The sequence below is a fragment of the Drosophila hydei genome, unplaced genomic scaffold (genome assembly GCF_003285905.1).
Source record: "Drosophila hydei strain 15085-1641.00,03,60 unplaced genomic scaffold, DhydRS2 tig00000237-arrow-arrow-pilon, whole genome shotgun sequence".
NCBI classification, from domain to species: Eukaryota; Metazoa; Arthropoda; class Insecta; order Diptera; family Drosophilidae; genus Drosophila; species Drosophila hydei.
The window spans coordinates 2315850-2340383 of NW_022045691.1; the positions used below are offsets into that span (position 1 = coordinate 2315850).

General features: G+C 40.8%; 1 protein-coding gene across 1 annotated transcript; it reads left to right on the forward strand.

Moving 5' to 3' along the window:
• The first annotated feature begins 813 nt into the window (after positions 1–813).
• LOC111605028 (myb-like protein I) lies at positions 814–24132 on the forward strand. Its single transcript, XM_030223567.1, has 4 exons — positions 814–851; positions 21513–22498; positions 22564–22686; positions 23357–24132. Exons 1-4 carry the CDS (start codon positions 831–833, stop codon positions 23604–23606), a joined length of 1380 nt encoding a protein of 459 aa, XP_030079427.1. The 5' UTR covers positions 814–830; the 3' UTR covers positions 23607–24132.
• Positions 24133–24534: the final 402 nt, after the last annotated feature.

The following is a 24534-nucleotide window of genomic DNA, read 5'->3' on the forward strand; positions in this document are numbered from 1 at the left end:
TAGCATAAAATTGAGTTTTGAGAATTTTGATTTTATTATTGTAGACAATTGCAATTAAAAACTTTTATTTCAGTCGTTATGACAACAGAACTATCGATTGTTGGCTGGAATTTTGGGTTTTTAATTGTAGCTGGTATTTAAATAGCAAATATTTTAAATTTGATTAATTTATGACAGCGTAAAATACATAACCAGGAAGCATTTACTTTATTTAATGTAAGTTAGATGCTAGAGAGGCGAATGTGTTGTACTAAAAAATACCAAAAATGATTATTCTATAGCGTTGCCAGCTAGTTTCAAAGTGAGCGCGCGCGCGCTCCCAACTATTTAACTCCAACTAACTGTGTGAGCGCGCAAATGCATGAGTGTGAGAGCTTGAGCTTTTCCACTGCGCTTGCCTGCAGTGTTTATCGTCAGTTGCTTTCGGTGCCGTCAGTTGTTATTTTGTAGCGCAGCGTGCTGGTCGTGCATAACGCGTTTTTCACCTCTAACCACGCACTTCAATTTGTTTAACACATTTTTCGTTACTTTGCGGTTCGTCTCTTTTGTTGTTGTTTGATTTTTCTAATTTTTTTTTGGTTTTACTTGTCATTTGTGGCGTCTTGTGTTGCGCACGCGCGCATTGAACAAAAAGAAACAACTGCAACGGTTTAACAATAACAATTGTCATAATTGCATTATTATTATTTGACGCCACTGTGTTCTGCTTTTATTGGTAGTGAAAGTGTTTAATTTTGCTTATTTTTTTCTTTTGTTTAGTGTTTTCTAATTGTCATAAATAAAATACGATTTTTGCAGCGTCAAAAAAAAAGAAATAATAATAACACAAAATGCAGCAAAAAGCCGATGAGGTGAGTAGAAAAATAGATAATAGAAAAACTGTTACATGAAACGATCGCAGAATGTTGCGACGGCTGCTATTGTCCTCGGCAACATCCTGCACAACTTTGTTGCAGAACTTTATTTCTTTTTTGCTGTGCGTTGAACTCTTTTGCTCTCTTCTACCATGCTTGTTGCTATTGTTGTTGTTGGTGGTGCTGGTGGTGGTGTTGCTGGTGGTTCTTGTGCCGTGACGTTCCATTCACTGATTCTGGAATATCATCGCAGCAGCAACAAACGGCCTCATTGTTTTTTTTTCGTTTGGTTTTTCATTTAAATTTTGTTTGTTTGGTTTGTTTTATTTTTCTTCTCTATTGTTAGCTATTCTTTTTCATTTTTTGTCCTCGCACTATTTGCACAGTTGTTAGGCAGTTTTTTTTTTGGTCTTTATTTGACTCTCTTTTGCTCTTCTTCTTAATTGCGGCAACAATTTGCTCTGCGTCTTGTTGCTGGCTTTCCATGTTTCATGGCATTGTTTATAAGCATTTTTAGCTCTTTTTCGGTTGGTTTTATTTGTGCGGCTGCAAAAGTCAAAGTCATGGCAACATTTCGCCGCTTGTAGTGAAATTTCTTTTGGTTGATTTCTTTACACGAAAACTTCTATTGTTTGTTGTTGCTGTAGTTGGTGTTACTGGCACATGTCATGCTCTGAAGATGAGCACATTAAGCTCTCCATAGCCAAATGTGCCAAGTTCGATAAACAAGCCACCGAGCGATCCAGAAGTGACAAGCGGCAACCATAGCCAACAACCACAATAAATCAACAGCTGTTTTTACAACTCATTTAACGCGCAGACCAAAGTCAACAACAACAACAAGAACAACGCGAGCAGCAACATAAATTGCCTGCGCCTGCAACAAATTTTGTTGCCAAGATCGAGACGGAACCAAAAACAAAAACAAAGCCGCTGCTGCCCGTCTCCAAATGTTGTCTTTAGCCTTGCTGCAGTTGCAAGTAAAAGTCGAAAAACCTGTAAGCCGAATGAAGCGGGAAGCAGCAGAGGGAACAAGTGGAATGGGAGAGGGAGAGAGCGGGAGAGGCAGAGGGAGAGCGGAGGACTGCTATTGACAGAAGATGACTGTCCATGACCCAAATAAATGAAGCTAAACGAAAAAGCCAACAAGAATTACAAGAGCAAAAGAGAGAGAGAGAGAGAGAGTGAGCGAGGAGGGGGTGAGGCGAGAGAGCGGGAAGAGACATCATTCGAGTCAAATTGTCACGAGTCTCAATACGAGGTTAAGTGCCATATTAGGCGCACTCGGACAAATTATGGAACTGATCTGACAGCGTTGCCAGACTGGGTTAAAACAATACAAATTGTAGAGAGTTAAAGGACTAAAGTTTTACGTGCTTGAAAAGACGCCAAAGGTGGGGAAAAAACAAATTTTTTAATAAAATTAATTGAAAATTAATAAAGCAGAAATAAACAGTTAGCCAATTTTTAATATTGACTAAAGTTCAAAACAAAAGTAAAAAATGAAAAAAAATCGAAATATATTTTTTCTTAATTCTAATTTTAATTGAAATAACAAAATTAAAAATACAATAACAAAAACTAAAAATAAAAAATATGTAGAAGTTGTATCTAAGCAATATATTATAGAGCTGTCATAGCATTGATCGATCAGCTTAAGCATAATACTTTATCTTAAGCAAATACATAAAAAAAATGACGAATCAGTATGAAAATTTGATAAAATTATATACATATTTCTGAAATATAACATATATCATATATGTATGTTTGTTTTAGGTATTCTTAGCAGGAATTGAATCCTCTAAGTGATTTGCCATATTTCTACCCATCTGAAGTATAGACTTATTTTGCATTTCGCTTCTCAAATCGCTTTTTTTTTAGCCCTTTCAAGGAATTAACTCCAAATGCATTTTCATGTTTTTTTGTAATCACAAACCTGTTTAGAATTTGTTTTATTTTTATTTATTTTTTACTCGTTTTTTATTGTTAAAAATTTCGCTTTCAGACGGCGACAAATTTGTATTTTTTTATTTGTTGAAGCAAAGTCAAAGTGAATTTTCTCGTTTCTGGCGGCGGTTTTCGCTGCCAAATTGAAAGTAAAAATGGCCAAAAAAAAAAACTTAAAAAACCACCAAAAACCGGTCAAGCAATGAATGCTGGCTGAATGCAGTTAGCTTGATGCGGATGCTGTATGCAGATGCCAAGCGCAATCTTTTAAGCTTCGATAAGCGAACATTAAAGTAATTATTTATTTATTGCTGCACAAAACTTCCAATTGAATATAATAAAATAAGAAGAAGATAGAGAAGAAGAGGAGAAAAACATAAAGATAAATGCAAAATCATCACAGAGACAATCATTAAGGCTAAGCAGAGGGCGTGAGAGATGGAGGGCAGCAGAGCAGACACACTCTTTAGACTCTACACACACACGCAGCTGTCTGAAGATGGCAGCGGCTGTAATCAAAGCCAAAGTCAAAGCCCAAATCCAAATCGTGGCCCTAGCCCAAAAAAAAAAAAAAAAACTTAAAGCCAAAGGCGTAACAGAGCAAAGAACGCGGCTGTAATTACGTCTGGTGTAGGTAGCCAAAAGGAGGGGCATAGAAAGACAGAGAGAGAGGGAGGCAGGGAGAGTGGTAGGATGGGGCGGGCTGGAAGAGGGGTCAATAACAAACAGAGGCAAATGAAAATTGCAAACAAACGAAAAAGGCGCCAAAGACGAAACTTGACGCTGGCGATCGTCGATCCCAGAGGGAGAGAGAGAGAGAGGGGGGGAAACAGAAAGAGAAGAGCGAGTACCAGTTGGCAGAAGGTGGGGGTCAATGGCTGAGTCAATGACACTTGACCCCAAGACATTAGAGACGATTAGATGGGTACGCAGCGTAAGTGAGCGATGAGAAGGAAGAACAGAGATAGAGCAAGAGAGAGCTAGAGAGAGGAGAGAAGAATGAGGAGAGTCAAAGAAGAAGCTGGCTAAGACAAGAAGAGAGTGGGAGAGAAAGAAAGATATAGAGAAAGATATAGAGGGCGAGTTGGAGACAGAGATAGCCAGAGAGAGACAGAGAAGTAGCTGAGAAAAGGTGAGTAAGAGAGATAGATAGACAGATAGAGTTAGCTAAAAGGAGACAGAGATAACGAGAGACACTGGGAGCGAGACAGAGAGAGTGAGAGATAGATCAAGAGACAGATAAAGACTGAAAGATGGCGAAGCTTGAAAATATAACTAAAGAGAAAAGGTATATAAAGAAAAGGTGAGAAAGCATGAGATACAGAGAGAGAGAGAGGCAGAAAGAGAGAAATCCCGAGCAGGAGAATAATTGAGAAAAATGTTGATTAAAATTTTCAAGTGTTTCTTTCTTTCTCAAATCTAAGCGAAACTCGCATTAAATAGATTCCTTACGAATGCAATTATTAAATCATGCATATTAATAGATTAAGGCTCATAGATATATCTATATAGCTCCGCACACACCTTTGTACATCAGGTTTCGAGTCTAACGAAAAGCTAACCAAATAGTTATTTCCGTGCTTCATCGGCAGTCAATAAACTATATAGATCTATGTGCATATTTGGTAACTTCCAGCTAAATTGATAACCTCTAACGGTAAACTATAAAGATATTATTAAAGTAACGCAAAAATCCCCACAAGAGTCGAGTAATAAACAATTTGAACTGTTATATATAGATATAGTCAGGTGCACCGCTGAATTGGCAATGAATTTAAGGTGCGTCTGCTGTGCTCTTCCGAGTTGTTCCTCCCGCAGCTTTTGCCGAAATATCTGCGCAGAAATGGAACTTCTCGTTTTGCCTCTGACCAAAGACAATGGAGCTATTAAGATGTTAAAGATTTATATGCCTCATAAATTTCACCCTGAAAGAAAGAAGAAAAAACTGAAATCAAATCAAAGTTCGGCTCGGTTCTGACAATGAAAACGTTTTCGTAACGAAAGAAAAGTTAGATGAAAGAGACGAAAGAGATTATGAAACAACAATAACAGCAACAACAACGGCAACATCAGCTTATTATAATAATCATGGTCGAAATATATACGCATTATCATAGTCATAATAATAATACTAAAGATATCGCTGAAGTGTTGAAAAAGTGAATGTTGCCATGCCTAGTGTTGGTAAATGTTATGCAGTCCAATTACCGTTAGACTCGACTCTCGAATGAATAACATTTGGGGCATAAATGCAACGGGACGGCGCAGAGATAAAGCCACTTAAATATATGATCTCACAGATGATATAAACAACTGGAGCGACAGGCGAGGCGAACTAGCTCCGTCTTGATACTTGTAAGAGTTAAAGATATTTTAAATGATATTTTACGCAAATTTTCCCTTAGATCAGATATCTCTATCAATATATCGATAACTTTTCAAGCGAAATCGATCACACACTTTAGTTATTTGAGCAGAGTTCGAATGATTGTAGATGCGATTTAAGCGTAATATCTCTCAGTTCAATTTTCTCTTAATATATCGATAACTTTTTCGACAAAAAGCTATAAATCGATAACAATTTGAGTTGGAGTTGTCAAATTTCCCTCATAGATTCGTCCTCATTAAGCACAGCCAAGGCATAACTCGACTCTTTAAATCAATTTTCACAGGGTATGTGCTAGTCGTGCACACTTTGTATGTGTTTGCCTTGATGTCTGCTATGCAGTTGCGCATCAAGCTAATATGCCATTTACCGCTGCCCACTGACTTAACAGTTTTGACAGACATAATACACACGGTTTTATCAGACTCGCATCAAGCGATCCAATAACCACGTCAACTCTAGCACTCAACTGAAATCAAAGTGAAAGACGCGACTCGCTGCGATTATCTCATAGAGCAATGGGCATTATGGTCATATATTGATGTGTGAACACCTCTATCACTCGCTGTCTGTGTCTAGCTTGAAGCATAATTGCTTATAAATCGATTGCAATTTGTAAATTTGTGTGATTTTTCAATCCTCTCTCTCTTGCTCTGTCTATGTCTCTATCTCTATCTCTATCTCCAACTCTAAGCTATAATTTTTTATCATTTGGTTTTTATTGATTCACAAACTGTAGCTTATTTTTGGAATTGACGCAATCGCTTAGCAATAGCTGAAAGAGAGAGTGAAAGAGAGAGAGTGGTAGAGAGAGAGAGACTTGTTTCATTTAGCATTCAGTGTTGATAAATGATTTGTTTTAGTGCTTTTAGCGTGATATGAGTTTGTTGCTGTTGTCTTTGAACTTGCTAGCTGAAGGTATTCACAATTTAAGCCCTGTAATGCCTCTGTTCCTGGACAAATGATCTCAAAGAAATCATATTCTTTCAAGATAGAGATAGAGCGAGTTCAGTTGTGATTGGTTTGTGACTAATAATATAATATGATCTAATTTAATTGATAATAACACTATGATTTATGATATAATAAAAAAAGTTTGATTATCTTTTGACAGAAACTCGTATGGAAAACTCTAGCAAGAACCTAGACGTAATTTAAGCAATGTCTATAGAAATGTTATATAAAAAGTTCTCAATAGGTCAGAAGAAGCAGGCTATACTTCAGGGTATCACAAGGTCGATCAGTATTTAAGCTTATGTTTCGTATTCCTTCATGCCTCATTTTAGTTTGCATATAGAAAATAATGGGGGGTATCGCAAGGTCAATCATTATTTAAGCTTTATTATATAGAGTATTACTAGGTTATTCAGTCATAGTTATAGAACATTGATTTTTTTCTCGTATTTTAAATTTTCTCTTTGCTTGACTTTTGGCATGTTTCGCTTAAGAATTCGTTGTTAGTTTTTCTTAGTGTATTTTCCTACACTTCAATTATTTTTAGCTTCTTAGTTGAGCTTGGGAAGTGCTTGTTTTTTTTAGCTAATTGGCAAGGCATTTGCATTGTTCGATGATTCGATTTCGCTCAAGCGCAACTTTCTAATGGGTATTTCGAGTCGAGCATTGTATGCAAAAGCAGTTCGTGAACCTGGCTCAGTTTTTGCAATCTCTGTGGCATTTGCATATCAGCAACCTTAACCCATTGCCACACAGCTGACCTGTCTCTCCCGCTCTCGCCCTATCTCCCCGCTCTCGCATGCACTTAGCTGCAACAGTTGTGCTTATTTTCCCTCACAGTTATGAATATGGTAAAAGTATCAATTAGTGGAACTTTACAGGTGCATAGACGGGGGTGGCAGATGGGCGGCTTATGTCTGGAATTTTGCTTGCCAATTTGTAGAAAAAAATCTTTTTTATTCCATTTTGTGCTAATTTTAATTTGTGTAATTCGCCGCAGACAAAAGGCGCATTGTTGTGCTTTTACTTTTCGCACAGTGTAGTGAGAGGGGGGGCAGGGTTGCCACCCGCTTGCATTGAATTCAAATGAAAGCAACAGCTAATGTCAATGGCAGACGACGAAAGGCAAATCAAAAGCGTGTCGCCTTTGCCAACATCAAATGCCGCACAATGTTCGACCGAAACTGTGCGGCGCTTTCACCAATTGAATGGGGGCCCCGATATGATATATCAATATATCACATCATATCATATCATATATGAATATGTATATATGTGCACATATATATGATGTGTTGTTCGTGAATCGGCTTAAATCGTAAATATTCCAAATATGGCCAAGTGCTGGCTGGCTGGCTGGCTGGTTAGTTCTATATAAGTCAAGGTTCCCTCCGCTTCGCTGATGGTTGATAGCTTATCAAGTGCATTAGCTATGCCAGCTGCAATACTCCCCAGTCTATGTATATCTACAACAGCTTATATACGTATACCGTGTGTTGTATATCTCCATATAACAGTAGAACAGTTTTCACAGTTGCAACTTCGGGCCACGATTGCTTCATTCATCAATGTCAGGGACGGTTTGGCTAATTACCATTGAAATCGCATAACAATCTGCAACTCGTGAGCGAATAATCAGGTCAATTAACACATGGGCTTTCCGTGGGGGCCTGAAGAACTGTTATACAACTGATATACAGATGTTATATGACTGTTGTACCGATGTTAAATGAATGCTTTTCTCTTGCTTATCAGTTAGCTGTTCTTTAACTGTTATAATGCTGTTACACAGCTGTTATACAACTCTTTTACAACTGTTATACAACTTTGACGCCCTTGTTAGACGTTTAGTTTGCTTTTATATGTATCTTACGACTGTTATACTACTGTTATACGCCTGTTATTTAACTCTTAGGTAAATCATGGATGGTTAATAGACTATTTCACATATTAAGCGTAATTTATATCTGTTATACGACTGTTATATTGCCGGTTTACAACTGTTATACTACTCTTATATGGCTGATTTGCGCATTTGACGTCGACTACAGTTATATTAATATTTTAAGACTGTTATACGACTGATATATTTCCATTTAAGGTTTGTTAAATGACTTTCATTCAATCATTCTGTGGCACAACTATTCGTCAGAAATGTTATACGAAATATACGTTATATCCAGTGACAAGGCGATGCCTTTGTAATGGTTACATAAGTTCGAATTCTTTGCCGATCTAATCAATATTTAAATTCAGTTCGATGACTACCCAAAGGTCTTCCTCTGTGTGCTTTATCTAATCAAAAACTGTTATACGACTGTTGTACAGTCGATTGTCAGTGCTTGTTTGGGGCATTAGAGAAACCGTTTGGTTCTCCAGTTCTCTATTTAAGGTAAACAGCACTGATAAGCAAAAAACTGTACTACAACTGTTATACACATGACAAAGAGCCAAAGCAGAATCCATACATATTTCTGCACCCCACTCACCCACCGTCAATTGGCATTTGGAAGTACATAGGCCAATTTGTACTTTATCTAATCAATGTTCCATTAGTCGAAGTCTCTTCTACTTATATTTACTGCGTATACCCATACACATGTGCAAGGGCAGGGCTAAACTTGGTCGCTTGCTATTTATGGTATATCAGTTATAGAGCTGAGCAAGAAACATGAGTTCATGCCTGTGTAATTTTTGTGTAATGCTTCCATAATTTGTCTTGTCTTTGCTTTTCCAATTATTTTTCGACTGTGAAAACTTCTAAGTTTTAGATAAGCGCCATAAATTTAAGCGTGCTCGCTGACTCAGCGTGGCCGTAACCAGCTGAACTTGAATGTCATGAAGGCACATTTCGTATTGATAACGAAATGATAGCTGAGATAAGGCCACTATCAGGCATAGATTTCCACACAATTCACTCGGCCGGGCCAATAGCCCTTGCTCTAAGTATATGCTATATGTGTGTGAGTGTGTGAGCTATATGAACCTTATATGGCGGCACTTGTTCAAATAGCGAGCCCCGATGCAGCGAGGCCATGTAACACGGCGCACCTGCCGCGGCGCATGAGAAGCGCAAAGAGAGGCAAAAAGAAAGAGGAAACCAGATAAGATATTTTCTGCAGCAACAAAAAAGTAATTGAAATGCTTGCGTTAATTATAGATACGCGACTGCCTATGACTATGACTCAATTCAATTTTGCCAATCGAATTCCCGGGGGAAGTTTCTAACCAAAAAAAAAAACTACAAGTTTTCGAGACTTGTCATAAAATGCATCTATTTTTGGGCTATTGCGAACAATATTTGACAATAGATAAGCAGTAAAAGCATTTCAAGCAAAGTGCGACAAAAGCGAATACATTCGAATACATTTAATGCATTTGCTTGTAACTGGCAAAAGCAGTGAATGATGCCAGCTGAAGTGTACGATAAAAGCTTAAGACTTTCACGCAAATAGAGTAAAGCCAACAACATTTAATTCGGTTGCATCTTGCGAGCTTGTCAGGAATTTCACAAATATTTTTGACAAGCTTTCGGAACTGTCCGTACTTAATCTTTTGAATAACTCGCTTGACCCAACAAGTAATTTTAACTGCTTAATCAACGCTAATTTAAAAATTAATTTTCAGTAAATCTTGTTTAATGACTTAAAAGCGCGCGTGCGCCACTCATTTAATTCCAAGTGTGAATCATTCATTTGATTAAAGCGAGCAAATTGCATTACTTTCGAATTCTAATTGGAATTCAAAGCTATTTAGATATATTCAAAAGTGAATGTCTTACAAACAGCTGTAAGAGTGAGTTAGAGGAACACAGAATGTGTGTATATGTGTGTGTGTGTGTATGTGTGAAGCCATGTGCCATTTGTGCAGCACTTCCGCCGAGCAGAGGTGACAACCTGCTGGTCTCAGTATCTCTTTCCCGTTCCCTCACCCTTACTGCCGGCCTGTCTGTCTGCCTGTTGTTTTGTTTAACGGTCAGCGTATTATATACACTAAGTAGAGCCATCAACAGCAACATAATCATCATCATCATCATCATGATCATCAACATAGTCAGTAGCAGCAGCACAGTAACATAAATAAGACAGCTGCGAACAGCGAACCACCGTTTGAATGCAAAAAAAAATTAAGAAACGACAACAACAAAAGACAACTGGGAAGTCGCACTCAAAGTTTTACACATATATCTATATATTTGTCTATCAGTCCATCTCGCTCTCTCCCCCTCGCCCGCATATAGCATTTGCATTTTTGTTTTGCTATTGCGTTAGTTGCTTATTTATGACATGATTTGGCGTTTTATATGCTAACCCACCCCACTTGACTCTCTCACTCTGTCTCTTTCTCGCTCTGTCTCTGGCACAGGCTGCCATTGCCGCTCGCCGCTGATCCGTTAATCTTCCTGCGTTTGGCCATTGTCATCAAACGTCGCCATTTTATGTTTTTTTTTTCTTTCTACTATTTAAGCGTGGGAACCGCCGTTTGTATTAAATTTCTTGTTGAAATTCTTATTGTCTGCTGTTGAAATTAGCAAAAAAGTTAGCTACACTTAATTTCCATTGCGCGCATTTCGCAGCTTACATCAAATTGAAATTTTGCTAATTTGGATTTTATGCTTTGGCTTGTTGCCTATTTTTGCCTCAGTGTTTAGTAGAGTGTAACTAGGCTAGTTGTTGCATGCTAAACGACTAACAAAATGAGCTTGCCATGGCATGGTGACTGTACCATCGAGTGGTTATTATATATATATATATATATTGCTTGCAAACTGTTATACAACTGCTAAAAACACTTCAATGATTGTTAAATTATTTACAAAATGGTTTAATTGCACTTTTGTTCATTCATAAGCAACTACTAATCAATTGTTATATAATTTTGATTGCGCATGTTGTTATACTGTCCTACTGTGCTACTGTCATACTGTGAAATGCGCACAAATCATTGCAAATCCCTTTGATTAGCATATTAGCACATTTAACTTTCACGTAAAATGCCAAACTGTTATATAACTCGTCTACTGTTATACTAATGCAGTTATGAATAACTTCTGTAATATGCATTTAAATTAATTTAATTTAATTTAAATATCTTTTAATTTTGGCATACTTGACAATAGCCCGTCACTGTTATACAGCTGTTATATAACTGTCAAAGATTGGCATGAATAACATGTGTATAAATATGCAAAATCTGTTATACTTATGCTCAATTGAAAGCCTCTATTTGAATGCATGGCCAGCTTTTACGTTTGGCATGCATTTGAAATGAGCAGCTGTTATACAACTGTTATATACATACAGCTCCATCTCTGGCATTTTGCACAAAATTGTGGCCTAGAAAACGCATTTAACACTTGCTTAAAACAACTGCCATCGTAAACGTGGGTGAAAGGCATCATCAAACACACACCACACGACAAATTTCCATGAAAATATCTGAGAGAGGGAGAGAGAGGGAGCGAGATAGAGTGGGAGGGGAGAGAGAAAGGCCTAGCCAACGATAATGATAATGATAACTTTTATGAACATGCCAAAGCCAACAAACCGCATTGAGCCAACAAAATATGACGCTTATAAAGTGCAGTTAGCATGTGTTAAAGACGTCTCTAAACAGTTTACCGCTAAGCAAGCCGCTAAATGTCATAAAAAACAGAAATACGAAGAGCCGCAATTCAAACTCCGACCGACACCTTGCACCCAGTCTTCGGGCTGAGTAATGATGATTCGCTTTCTGTCTGCTCGCTGTCTGACCAGCTTTTCATTCATTCAGACGAAAACCCATTCAAACGTTCAGCCAGGCTGAGCTCTAACTTGGCTTCAACTTAGGTGGGAGTTAAGTAAATAAACCGTTGGTTAAGATCGCTTAAATTACCCACAAAAAAGTTGTAGAGAAGGAGGAGGGAAAAGAGAGCAAGAGAGAGAGGGGGAGGGAAATGCCGTTACCTCAATGGTCAGCTTTGGAATAGCTTAGATGGCTATTATGCGAGCTAACTGCTTGGCTGGCATTAAGGCCATTTCTGCATTCAACCTGACCCGGGGTACATCTCTATATATCTGGCTACTATATATAGAAACTCTTGCTTACACGGCCGCATTGAATGACATGATACTAGTTTATTTAGTTTTGGGGGGCTCAAAAGCCACGAAAGTGGTTTCACTTTTGCTCTCGAATGTTTTCTATCAACTCAAACACATTCTCCCGGATAATTGTTATAAGATCTGCTTAAAGTTTTTGGTACATTTCTACTCAAGCATCTTGCTTGTGCTCCAATGGGCCTGTTGAAGAACTCTATTATAGCAATATAACAGTTGTTGGCTTCATCGTAGGCTCGTTATTTGTGCTTTATAATGGGATAGGAAAGAAAGAATCCATGCAACCTGTGTATAAGCTGTTAGAATAGCTTTAAAACTGTTATACTACTTTAACATACTTAGATAGCTGTTATACAACTGTTATACATATGTTATACAACTGTTATACATATTTTATATAACTGTTATACGACTGTTATACTGTTATACAAAGTAAATATTTCTGTGTAATGCCCATCAAACTGTGGAATCAATTGAATCAAGCATCAATTAAATGTCTAATCGACTATATTCATAAGATCTCATGAATTTGTATAGCTCGATTTAAAAGAATCAACTGACGGACTATTATTAAATTAGTCAAGGCGCTTAGTCTTTGTCGACAAAGAGAACCATCTTTCACGACATATGACTAAGCTGAGTGCTGATGAGTGCTATATCACATGACTTCTCACTCAGACTTAGTCATTTAGCTGCCAAATATTTGTTCCTCTAAATGCTATTGATCTACATGCTTCTAAACATGGCCAAGGTTTTATTGAGCTCAGGGACCCATTTCTCAGGGCTTTGTTGCTTATTTGCTTTCTTTTCTCTCTTTCTTCGCTCTATCTATTTACCTGAGGGCCGAACGAAGCAACTCAATTAAAAAAATGACTAGTGCGCCGTAGCTAGAGTCTGCAATAGAGTTGTTCGCAGTTGGCAGCTCTTCCTCTTCTTCGGCTGTATCTGTATTTCTATCTGTGGCGACAAACGTGCCGCAAATATTTGCCATTGTTTTGTTTCGTTTTCGTTTTGTTATTTTCGGGCAACATTTTTCAATCAAAAGCGACAGCGCAGCAACGTTTTAATTACAAGCCAAACAAGAAGCGGCCCAAAACATGGCAATTATCAGAGATACGTCTACATTAGAGCTTGACTCTGGCTCTGCAAATGTATCTGTAGCTGTGCTGTAGCTCTAGCTGTGTGCTGTGCGCTGTGCGCTGTGCGCTGTTCGGTGTATGTATCTCTGGCATTGTATCTGTATCTCTTACGTGCTTCGTGTAGCGTGGCTTTTGCCAGCTGCTTCTGCTTCGGGCCATACTAACTAATAATAATAAAAAGCGCCAGCGCACGCTTCAAGTTCAGACACGCAAGCGCCTCGGCTGCACAGATGCACAGAGATACAGATACAATTGTTTCTAGATGCGTTCGACTTTAACTGCTGCCCAGTTGTTCTTCGCATGTCAATGGCCCAGGGCAACTGCAGCAGCTGCGATTTGCTTGTTATACTTGTTGCACTGCTGTTATACTACATGACATAATGTGAATGCCCGTCTTGCTTTCTTTCTCCATCTCCATCTCAATCTCCATCTCTCTCTCTCTCTCTCTCTTTCACTCTCTTTGTCTGTTTGCCCCTTTCTGTATGCGGAGCACGTTTTGTGGGTTGCTTGGGCTCGCTCATCGGGCATTGGCATGCGTTGCTGAGACAGCGCGCTGGGTGACATAATTTGATTTGAAAATGCACAGAAATGTGACATTGGACATCTTAAGATATGTGTAGCTTGTCACCTGCCCAACTGTTATACAATATTTCTAGTGCCTGAGTTTAGTTTGGCTTTTCTCATCTTCAGCTAGCATTTACAAGTAGTGTTTGACAGCTGTTACACAACTGTTATACGACTGTTATACAACGGTTATACGTCTGATATACACATATTTTGACTGCTCGTCGAATGTTCTTTTAATATTTAAATGTCTTTGTTTGTTTACGTGTGTATATCGTGTCACCTGCACAACTGTTATACAACTTGTCTTGAGTTCGGCTTGGTTCATCTTAAATCGAGTGCATTTGCATTTTGTGGCAATTATAAGCAGGGCTTGACATCTGTTATATTGCTGTTATACGAGTGTTATACACGTATTTTTACTGCTTGCCTCAGCTATTCAAAGCATGTGCAATTTACTAGATTTTTAGTAAAGTGTAGAGCTGAGTCCAGCTGTTATACAACGTGAATTGTGTTGAACAAAGCATGCGTACTGTGCTACATGCAAGTAGAATACTCTCGTGCTGCAAGTGTCATACATATGTTGTTTTGTTCACTTACAAATCAAAACTGTTATACATATTATTGTACTTAAACTGTTATACGTATAATTGAGCCAGACGCGCTAAAGTCTTTTTCAAAAATATTTGCTGAGAATCAGGGAATCTCCAGTCAATCGAGTTTTGTGGAAATGTGAGTTATGTCCGTTATTCAACTGTTATACCATAAAGTTAAGCCCTAAACAAACACGCCTTAATCGCTATTGGAAATGCCCGCAACTAACCGCAAATGAATGAAACGAGACGACGCGCCAACGAGCACTTAACCTGATGACCTAAGCAACCAATTAAGCGAGTCGAGGTCGAACCTCAATGCACAAACAAGAGCTGCGATTTGGCCAGGTCACGCCAATCGAAGGCGTTTCGTTATTTTATTACAAATTATTTCTACTGTTTGCTTTAGTTTTTTTTTGCTTTTATCAATTTGCCGCTTATCGCGCATTCAGTTTGCTAAGTAAATGCGTAGTTCCCAATGCCGATCCATAGGTAGCTCAGATAACAAAAGAAATAGTGAAAAGGAAATAATTCTGTGAACTTAAGGTAAAAAAGCTTAAACAACAAAGCAAACTTTTTTAGGCATTGCGCAGCGTTTTTATAAACAATTCGATTCGATTTGTTTCAATTAAAGGTAGGCTCAATCATATAAATAACTTTTATACAAAGTACACACATCGAACTGTAAATTTTTTAGTTTTCAATTTCACTTAAAGGCGTGGAAAATTGGTGATAAATCGAATTAATTGTATAAGAAACTTTTTTTCAGTTCAAATGATATATAATGGAGCTTGTCATCTGCACAACTGTTATACATGATTGTTTGATCGCATTTGCATTCGCAATCAGTGCTTGACAGCTGTTATATGTGTAATTGTTATACGGTTGGTATACAACTGTTAAATTACTGTTAAAGGACTTCTCTATGACTGTTATATGACTGTTATACAACTGTTATACAACTGTTATACGACTGTTATACACATGTAAAGCTAGCCATATGCACAATTGTTATACCTTTCACTAACTGTTTATCATCTAGAGATGCTTCATGATTCTCAGAAAACCCAGATTTATAATATTAATGCTAGATCTATATATATACGCTTATTACAACTAATAATAGCTCCATTGTTAGTATTCCTTAAGCATTGCCCATATTTTAGTACAACTTTTCGAATTTTCCAATTTAAAAAAAATTATTTTAACTCCAGTCTGGTAATTACAGCTGGTATATATACATATGTTTATAATATATGTATGTCTAAACAGATGTGTATATATATCTTTCTGTTTTCTTTGCTTAACAATTTGCCCCAGTGGCGAGACGTGACTTTGTCTGTGGACTCAGCTACAGATTTTGTGTGTTTTTTCGCTTTTCGTTTGGTTTATGTTTTTGTTTCTTTTTTTTTTGGGCAAGCGAGATTTTTGGGGCCAAGACGTAGCCATGGCAAATATGCTTAATGATAGCAATCGAGCATAACGGTAATTTGTAATATGCTCATGATATGGCGTCATAATTGACACATGCTCCAACTGCATCCGCCACAGATATCAAATTGTCGAAAGACCGTAGATCTCAGTAGATGTTGATTGTTGTTGCTGTAGTTGCTATTGCTGTTGCTGTTGCTGTTGCAAGAGAATAGATCACGATTTATCCAATAACTGGGTCGCTGGCATGAACTGCCGGGTATCTAGTTATCTATCTAACTATGACCATGTATCTGTAACTGTAACTGTATCTGTGTGTGCATCTGTGTCTGCAGCCGAGTATCACTGGTGAAAGAAACGCTTGAGGAGGTGTTGATATCTGCTCCGCAGCTGCTTCGAAAGAGAGCCGGCAAGATAATCGATAAAGCATAAAGCCTAGTCACTAATAGTAGTTAAACTAGCAAATGCTCTAGAAATGCTTTGCAGAACGAGCTAATGACCGTCGGCGATAGGCAACTAGCAACTAATCGCATCTGTTGTACGATATAATTATATAGAATTCAAATGATTATCAACAACTCGACTTGAACAACACAATTTCTAACATTTAAAGTGTGAAGCAAGAAATTTTTAAATTAAGCGAAATCTTTAGATATGCTAAATACATTTCAATTTGTGGAGAAGCTATAAATAAATGAAGAGACCAGTTCGACAATTTTCCGAACCTAATGATAGCAAATGGCGGTCAGTACAAATCAACAACAACAGTTATCGACTGCCATTTAACCGTTGCCGCCGGACAGCGAACACACCCAATCAGTCATAAGCACACAATTGAAGCTAATTTTGATTGGCTTGGCATCCTTTCAACGGCGCCATTAGCATTAACATTAAACTCAACATAGCAGCTATCATAACTGTTGTTGACCCAAATGCCTGGCAGGCCAAAAATTTGACTACACACCCCCTTTTTATCGCGTTCTCTTTCTCTCTGTGTTGCTCTCTTGTGTTGCATTTGCTTTTTTTTGCACGCTTCGATTGCAGCTACGTTGCTGACTGTGAGGAGCAGAGCAACAAAACATAAACAAAGCGAAAAAAGTATCCAAAACAAAAAACGTTAAATGAAATGCCCTAAATACGTGTACAGCAGTTGTTGTTATTTTTGACGCGCTGCCGCAGCATCATCAAACATCATTACGATCAGCCTTAACGTGATGATCGTCAAGTCTGAAATACATTATGAATATCATGCTAATGCGCTGATCACTCGGCTGGAAACGATATGGCCCACCCCGTTAGCAGCGCTGTCAGCTGCGCAGTCGACGTTGCTATTTGCTGTTATGCTTTAGCTGGAAGTGGAGCAAAAAATGTTGAAGCGTGAGAGCGCTAGGCCAGCCAGCGTGAGAGTAAGCAAGAGAGCGCATGCAGTCAAGTCACGGTCACGTTTCTCGTCACGTTCTGTTGTTGCTGCTGCTGCTGCTGTTCTTCTTGTTGTTGCTAATTTTTTGTCTTCGTGTCTTTTGCTATGCTCTTTCGTGTTCTTGGCGATCTTTGGGCACATTTCGCATGTGCCAGAGCAACTAAGAGGGACAGACGCACTGTCTGTGCTGCTCTGGCGCTTAGCTACTGACCCCGGCTACATGCAAATGAGTTCAGCTTGGGCCAGCGACTTTGGCTTGGACATGCGCTATCCCAATTGCCGTTATTGCAAGCAGTAAAAAAAAAAAATAGAGAAAAAATTAGTAGAAAGAGTTGCGGTAAAGTAGAAAAGCAAAAAGAAGGGGAAACAACAGGGTAACAACAGCTGTCAAATTGGCAGCTGCTGCCATTGCACTTTGGAGGTTACATGTGTGTGTATGATTGTGTGTGTTGCTGTCACATGTTGCCAACTAGTTACTAGCAACTTGTTGCTGGCTATATCGAAACTAACATTATGTACAACATTTAGGCAGCGGTTTGTTGTTGTTGTTGTTGCTGTTGTCTTAAGCCGGTGAAAACGACAGTTTGGCGGGTTTTTTTTTCTTTATTTCTTTCGTTTGTCTGTGTTCGCGTTGAGTTTAACGCACAATTGAGTGAAAATCTGCATCGAATTGCGCAAAAATTTGATGAGCCTCGAACAACAACAAAGCAAATTGCATTTGTCAGCTGAATGTTGCCTGTGTTACCTGTGCTGCCATGTTTCCGACTTGCGTTTTTGCTCCGCCATCGCTGGCTACTTAGTGGCAGACAACGGCATTTGTTGCCACTTTCTAATGCGAATACGACACAGCAACAGCAACAGCAGCAACAACGACTATGCGGAAGCAAGAGACAGACCCCAACAGTTGACGCACCCACATAAAGACGCAGCGCCCTCTATGGGCCAATGCGCTGACCCGCAACATGTTGCCAGCAAAAACTTTAACCTTTAGGCAATGCACCCGCCCACCGCACACCCCGAGCATTTCCCGCATTCCTGTCATTTGTCTGTCGCTGTGGCATTTCTGCCATTTGTCGCCGCTGGGGGAAGTGTTTAGCTGCTAAATTGCATTTAATCAGCAAGAATTTTTCTGCTCAGAGAATCGTGAAATCAGCTAAAGACAGATCACGGCGGCAGCAGCTGCTGCAGATGCTGCAGATGCTGCAGTCGTTGCTAATTGACTTGTCATTTGGCCAACAATGACATTGTCTGCATAAAATAGAATAGCTAATAGTCGAACAGTGTTGTAAAACGACAGTGGGGCAGCTCGCATCTTCTTGCTAAGTTTAACAGGAACTTGGCATGTGATGACCCACACTTTGCTGGAGAAGTCCATGTCAAGTGGTGTTGTAGAAGCGCTAGAAAGCTGAAGACCTAGTATTTCGCATCTGCTTGTTAAATTTGACAAGCACTTAACACGTGTTTGGCCAAAAAAAACGACAATATAAACTGGCCCTCAAGACATTGGCCAATTAGTGTTGTAAAACGAGTGAATGGGAGGCTTCAATTCTGACACGCACTTAGCAGAACTTAATCAACCATTAAACAAACATTTGACGAGCACTTTAACATGCACTTTAGTTTAATTAGCGCGTAAAACTTCAGTTGATTCCATTTAACTATTAATGAGCTGATAACTGCCTGTCAAAGTTTGGCAGTAGCAGTTAAATTGCTTGACAGTCAGTTGCCTCCCCGTCGCCTCGACTGGTACGACTTGAACTCGACTACCATCTAAACAGCTGTTGCCTCCAACAACTTTGCGCCGATTAGAGTTGAGCTGCGAGAATCTGCATCCAGACACAGCTGCTGGCAGCCCTGGCTGACGAAGATATGCGAAATAGATTTGCCCAGTGGCACATATGCTTCCCGATCTGTTGCTCTGCCATTGAAATCCACTTTCATATAAAGCTCTGCCCGCCTCGAGCTGGCTCAATTGCGTTCTGCCACTGCCGCTAGACGCACTCCAGAGGCCCCCCGCAACAAGCGTGAATAGCTTTTTCTTGTTTTCGCCCTGAAAGACGAAGGAACTTTTTGTAAGTTCTCAAATCAAATTGGCTTTCTTTTGCATAATCATCTCTCTCCGCTCACCTTGTCACCTGCACACATCAGTGTATATATGTATTTATATATGTTCGCTATGCTTATCTATATATCTTTCTCTATATCTCACTCTCTCTCTTGTTCTCTGTATGCATCTATCTCTTTCTGTCTATCCCTATCTGCCTCACTCTCTCTCTCTCTCTCTCTTCCTTTCTCTCCCTCTCTCTACCCGTCTCCGTCTCTCTGCTCGCCTCTCTTTATTTTTCTGTCTGTCTATCTCCCTCTATCTCTTTATGTGCATCTGCCGCTTATGTCTTTCTCTTTCTTTCCTTTCTACTCTCTCCTTTTCTCTTTTTGTCTCTCTCGCTTTATTTATACTGCACTCTATTTTTTCTTTCTCTATGTCTCGCTCTCTGCTTCTCAATCTATCTCTCACTCTCACTCTCTCCATCTCGCTATCTCTTGCTCTCTCCCTTCTATTCTAACCTGTTTCTTTCATTCCATCTCTGTCTATTACTTCTCCGCATCTCTAAGTCTATCTCTACATTTCTCTCTCTCTCTTTCCCTCTCTATTCTCTCTCTCTCTCGCTCTCTTCATCTGTTGTTAGGCTTCCCTAGCAGAAACTCCTACTTAATGAAATGCAAATATTTGAATTGTATAGCCTCACGTTTCACCTCCAGCTCTGCCTCATATCTCCCACCCCACGTGCTCCTCACACACACACACACACATACACACACACATATATATATATATATATATATATATATATATTTATACTTATATTTATATCGCATTACAGCCCACTCAACCGCATCCGCTAAAAGCTTCCCATTTTCATTTTCATTTTCATTTACAATTTTTCATTTTAATTTTTCTCACTCACTGTGCCCCCCTCCGCCTCCTCCCACCCACTGTGCCTCTCGCCCTTCTTCTGTTGTTTTTTTTATGGCATGCGGTGTCATAACTTTGAGGTCACCTTTGTCACGCCCATCATCCATAATATGTGACAACGGCAACAGCAACAACAACCTGTTCACTCCCATTGTTATTGTTGTTGTTGTTGTTGCTTATTATTATTATATATTTTACTTTCAAACACTTTTACTCTCGCTTGTTTCATTTCGTGTGTGTTTAGCATTTCTGCCGAGCAGCCGAACAGCCGAACAGCCTCTCAGGCCCCCGCCCCGCCCCGCCCCTCTCGTGTCTCGTGCGCCTTTTGTTTGCTGTTTGGAATTCAATTTAAAGTCCAAATGTCACGCAACTTTTGCGATCGCACGCATCAAAAGTCGCTTAACGCAGTTCGTTACGCTGACTCCATTCGGTTCAGCTGAGCCCCAACACCCCACCTCCCCCCCTGCCCTTACCCTGCTGCACCTCTTTAGCCTCGACTCCATCTACTTCTTCTGCGCTGTCATCCGCCCCTCTCCCTCTCCCTCTCTGAGTGCAGCAGCTGCAACATTTTCGCTTCATCACATAACATAATTCAGTCTACAGTGGGCACTCGCTAGGGCGCACAAGCTGAACCAACGTCAGCTAAATACACAAAGCAGAAATTGTCCGTTTTCTCTAATCAGCTCTGCATTACAGTGTATCTAAAGGCTTAATACTCCTTGAAGTAGATCTTCGCTAAGTTGTGACAGTTCCTTAACAGTTTTTACTGTAGCTAAGCCAAGGCAGTGCTACGATTTCACATGTCTATAGCTTGAGATTACAGGGTATACATTGGATTGCATAGACTCTGCTGTAGGCAGTCTCCACTGTTGTTAAAGTCTTAGAGGTGCCATGGCTTACAGGGTATCGTTCAGTCGTATACTTAACGCGCTCTCTATCTGTGTCTCACGTCTCGCTTTCTATTCAATTGATTCGCTTAGGCAGTGCTCACTGTAGCCGCTAGCTGGCAGCTGCAGCGCCTCGTTTTGTCATCGTATTCGATTACACAAATACGATTTGTTATCGGATCGCTTCCTGCTTGCCACACACAAAGACGCACGGAGATATCGAATTACCTAACCTTCTCCCTCTGTCTCTGCTGCTCTCTTGTAGAAAATGGATCCATTGTTACGCATTCAGGAGGAGATCAAGGAGGTGGAGCGCCGCGAAAAGGAATATCGCCGGCTGGCAACGGCTGCAGCGCTGGCAGCGGCTGCAGCGCAGCCAACGTCGCCGCCGATCGCAGTGAACTTCGCACTGAATGGCAATGGCGACGAGTTGGAGCAGCAGCTGGAGGCTGGGCGGGATCAGGTGGACCAGGGCGTGCTGGTGACGGCGCAGCCAGCGTCTGTGACGTCGCTGCTGGTGCCCATCGAGGAGCAGTCGCCCTCGCTGGCGTCCAGCGTGAACAGCAACAACAGCAGCCACAAGGAGGAGAGCCTGGACGAACAGCATTCGGATGACTCGGGCATCTCGGCATCCTCGCAGAAGGCCAGCAGCAACAACAACAGCAAGCCGGAGGGCAAGGCTGGCCTAAAGCTGAACCTGGCGGGCCGGCAGGAGTCGCGTTACATTGGACCCAACTGCTACAACCTGACGCCAGAGCCGCCGCAACAGAAGCTGATGACCAGGACGCAGGCCACGCCGCAGCTGCAGCAGCAGAAGCGACAATTCGCCTTCAATGGCGCCACAAAGGGCGTGATGCAGCGCTTCATTGCCTCCCACGGCAAGCTGCAGCTGGGACAGTCGGCTGGGCAGCCCCTGCTCTTGGCCAATGGCAACAGCTCGACGCTCAAGCTGAACTCGCGCAATGCCTTGGCCTTCCTGGAATCGGGTCGCACCTCGCCCTCGAACAGCAGCAACAGCAACGGCAGCAACAACAACAGCAGCAGCAACAGCAACAACAACAACAAGAACAACAGCAACATTAGCGTCAGCAGCAACAACAACATCGAGCGAGACTCCGAGGGCAGGCCGCTGAGACGCGGCTACGTGCCCGTCGAGCAGAAGATTCAGCGCGAGCTGCAGGATCTCAAATGCCGCGAGTCGGAGCTGAAGCGCCTGCGCAAGCTCAATCGCCAACATATGCTGGAGAAGCTGTAAGTGCAGTGGGTCGAGTCCGCTAAGCTAACGTCCCTTTAACACCTACTCTTTGCCATGCCAGACACCTGAGCACAGACGACGAGGCCGATGCCGATGACGATGATGACGACTCCGAGGTGGAACACTGCTACGGACCAGGCAAATTGCGCAATGCGCAATCCACACTCGAGCTCGAAAGAGAGAGGTAAGTGTCTGGGGGTAGCTCAAGATCGGCAGCTCGACGTTGCAGGAAGAAGGTGCAAGGAGACTGAGGACATTGAATGGGGTACATGAATGAGAAGAGCAGAAAGCTGTCAAGCGACAGAGGATCCATCGGTGAATACAAGAGGAAAATGACAAAAAGTATTGCAGACATTAGATAGAGGGCAGAGACAGATCTCAGGATAGCCAAGAGCTCATATGTACTTGAAGAGAGCCAGGAGAATGAGCTACATAAGCAAGAACAAAGGAGTCCTAGACGAAGCGAGGAAAGACCTTACCTAAAACCAGATTTCTTGCTGCAAGGAGAAACTGCTTAGCCTGAAGTGAAAAGTTTACTTTAGTAACACAAGCGATCGAATGGAAGAAGTTGAAGCTCCAAGACGATCTTCAGAAAGCTGAGTGAGTCTTAAGCCAAAGTAGAAAGGGAAGTAGAAAGGCTGGAGTGTTCACATAGAGTTACTAAGGACGACAAAGAACTTGCTTCGACTTTAGCTATTTATTTCAATGCAAAACTGATCAGAGTTGTCTTTGACTTTAGCTGAAGTAAGCTGAGACTTTAGGCCATTGAGTGTTAGGGTCCGAGGTCTTGAGGTGCCAGCAGCTCGTATACTAACATTCCACGTTTGCTTTTGCTCTCTCTCTTTCCTTGCCAGCAACGACCAGGAGTTGATGGGCCACAAGTCGGCGGGCAACCGTAGCCTGAATGCCGCCGCCGTTCTCTCGAATGGCGGCGGTAGTCATGTACTAAGCAAGTCCGGTTCCAATTCAGGCATGCGGCCAGCCATGTCGCTGGCCCAGCTCTGTGACCTGACGCCAGAGGAGGCACCCTCGTCGCATCGCCTGATCGCGCAGTGGGAGAGCCTCATCAAGAAGAACGCGGAGGGCATCGAGGCGGCCATCTAGGCCCCAGCCAAGCACAGCACACCAAATTATTACTTTAAATTGCCCCAAGCACTAAACACAGGCAGTCCCAGCTCCTGACAGTTTCCAAAATTATTCTTTTTTTTTTGTTTTTTCTTGTATGGCCAAGTTGGGCTAATATATATATCTAGATATGATAATGTCATGGAGTCGAGAGGGGAATACCCCATCCATATACCAGCAACGAATTAGACTTCTGCTAAGGGAAGGCAAAGGAAAGGAAAGGAGAGGCATGTACTTACCTAATGTGTAGAGAGAGAGAGGAATACAAAAACATCCTTGAGGTCTGTTGTAAATAATTCTTCGTGCAAGTTTCAAGTGCAAGTTTCACCAAGTCTATATAATTTATTGAATATAATATATTACGTACACATATACAAATATACACTTACCTGTTGGTAGGCATATATCAGACATACTAAGCTTAACACACACACACATACGTACTTACGATATGCGCTGTCTATTTGCGGCAGAACGATTTAATAAAATGTTTACGTAAACGGAACGAATGTGTTTCTTGTCCTTGCTCGCTTTAAATATGTTTGTCCAGTGAAACTCCTTTTCATGGGCAAAGGTGTAACTGGGTTAAGGCTGTGGAATGGTCGTGCATCGTGGGATCATCGATCACACATGTGGAGCATGAATAATACGAGTATCCTGACGGATCCATTGACCCTTTTTCTGCTCCCACTTGGTCACGAAAGTAACTCTCAGATGAAGCTTCAGATGCCGTTTAAGATGCTGCCAGGCTTACTCCAAGGTACTGTCCTCTTTCGAGGCTTATGGCTTCATCTAGACAGCATCGATTTTTGCTCGTCTGTGAGTCCTCAAGGTTGATACACCTAAGGTTAAGTTGTGCTTGAAGTCCTTCTGTCTTTGCTGCTTCCCAAACCGACGTCCCCCTAAT

Excerpts from the sequence above, each read along its gene's own strand:
- LOC111605028 (XM_030223567.1), top strand. The coding sequence starts at position 831 with ATGCAGCAAAAAGCCGATGAG. Across the intron at positions 22,499-22,563 it reads CAACATATGCTGGAGAAGCT|ACACCTGAGCACAGACGACG; the intron begins GTAAGTGCAGTG and ends TTGCCATGCCAG. Across the intron at positions 22,687-23,356 it reads CTCGAGCTCGAAAGAGAGAG|CAACGACCAGGAGTTGATGG; the intron begins GTAAGTGTCTGG and ends TTTCCTTGCCAG.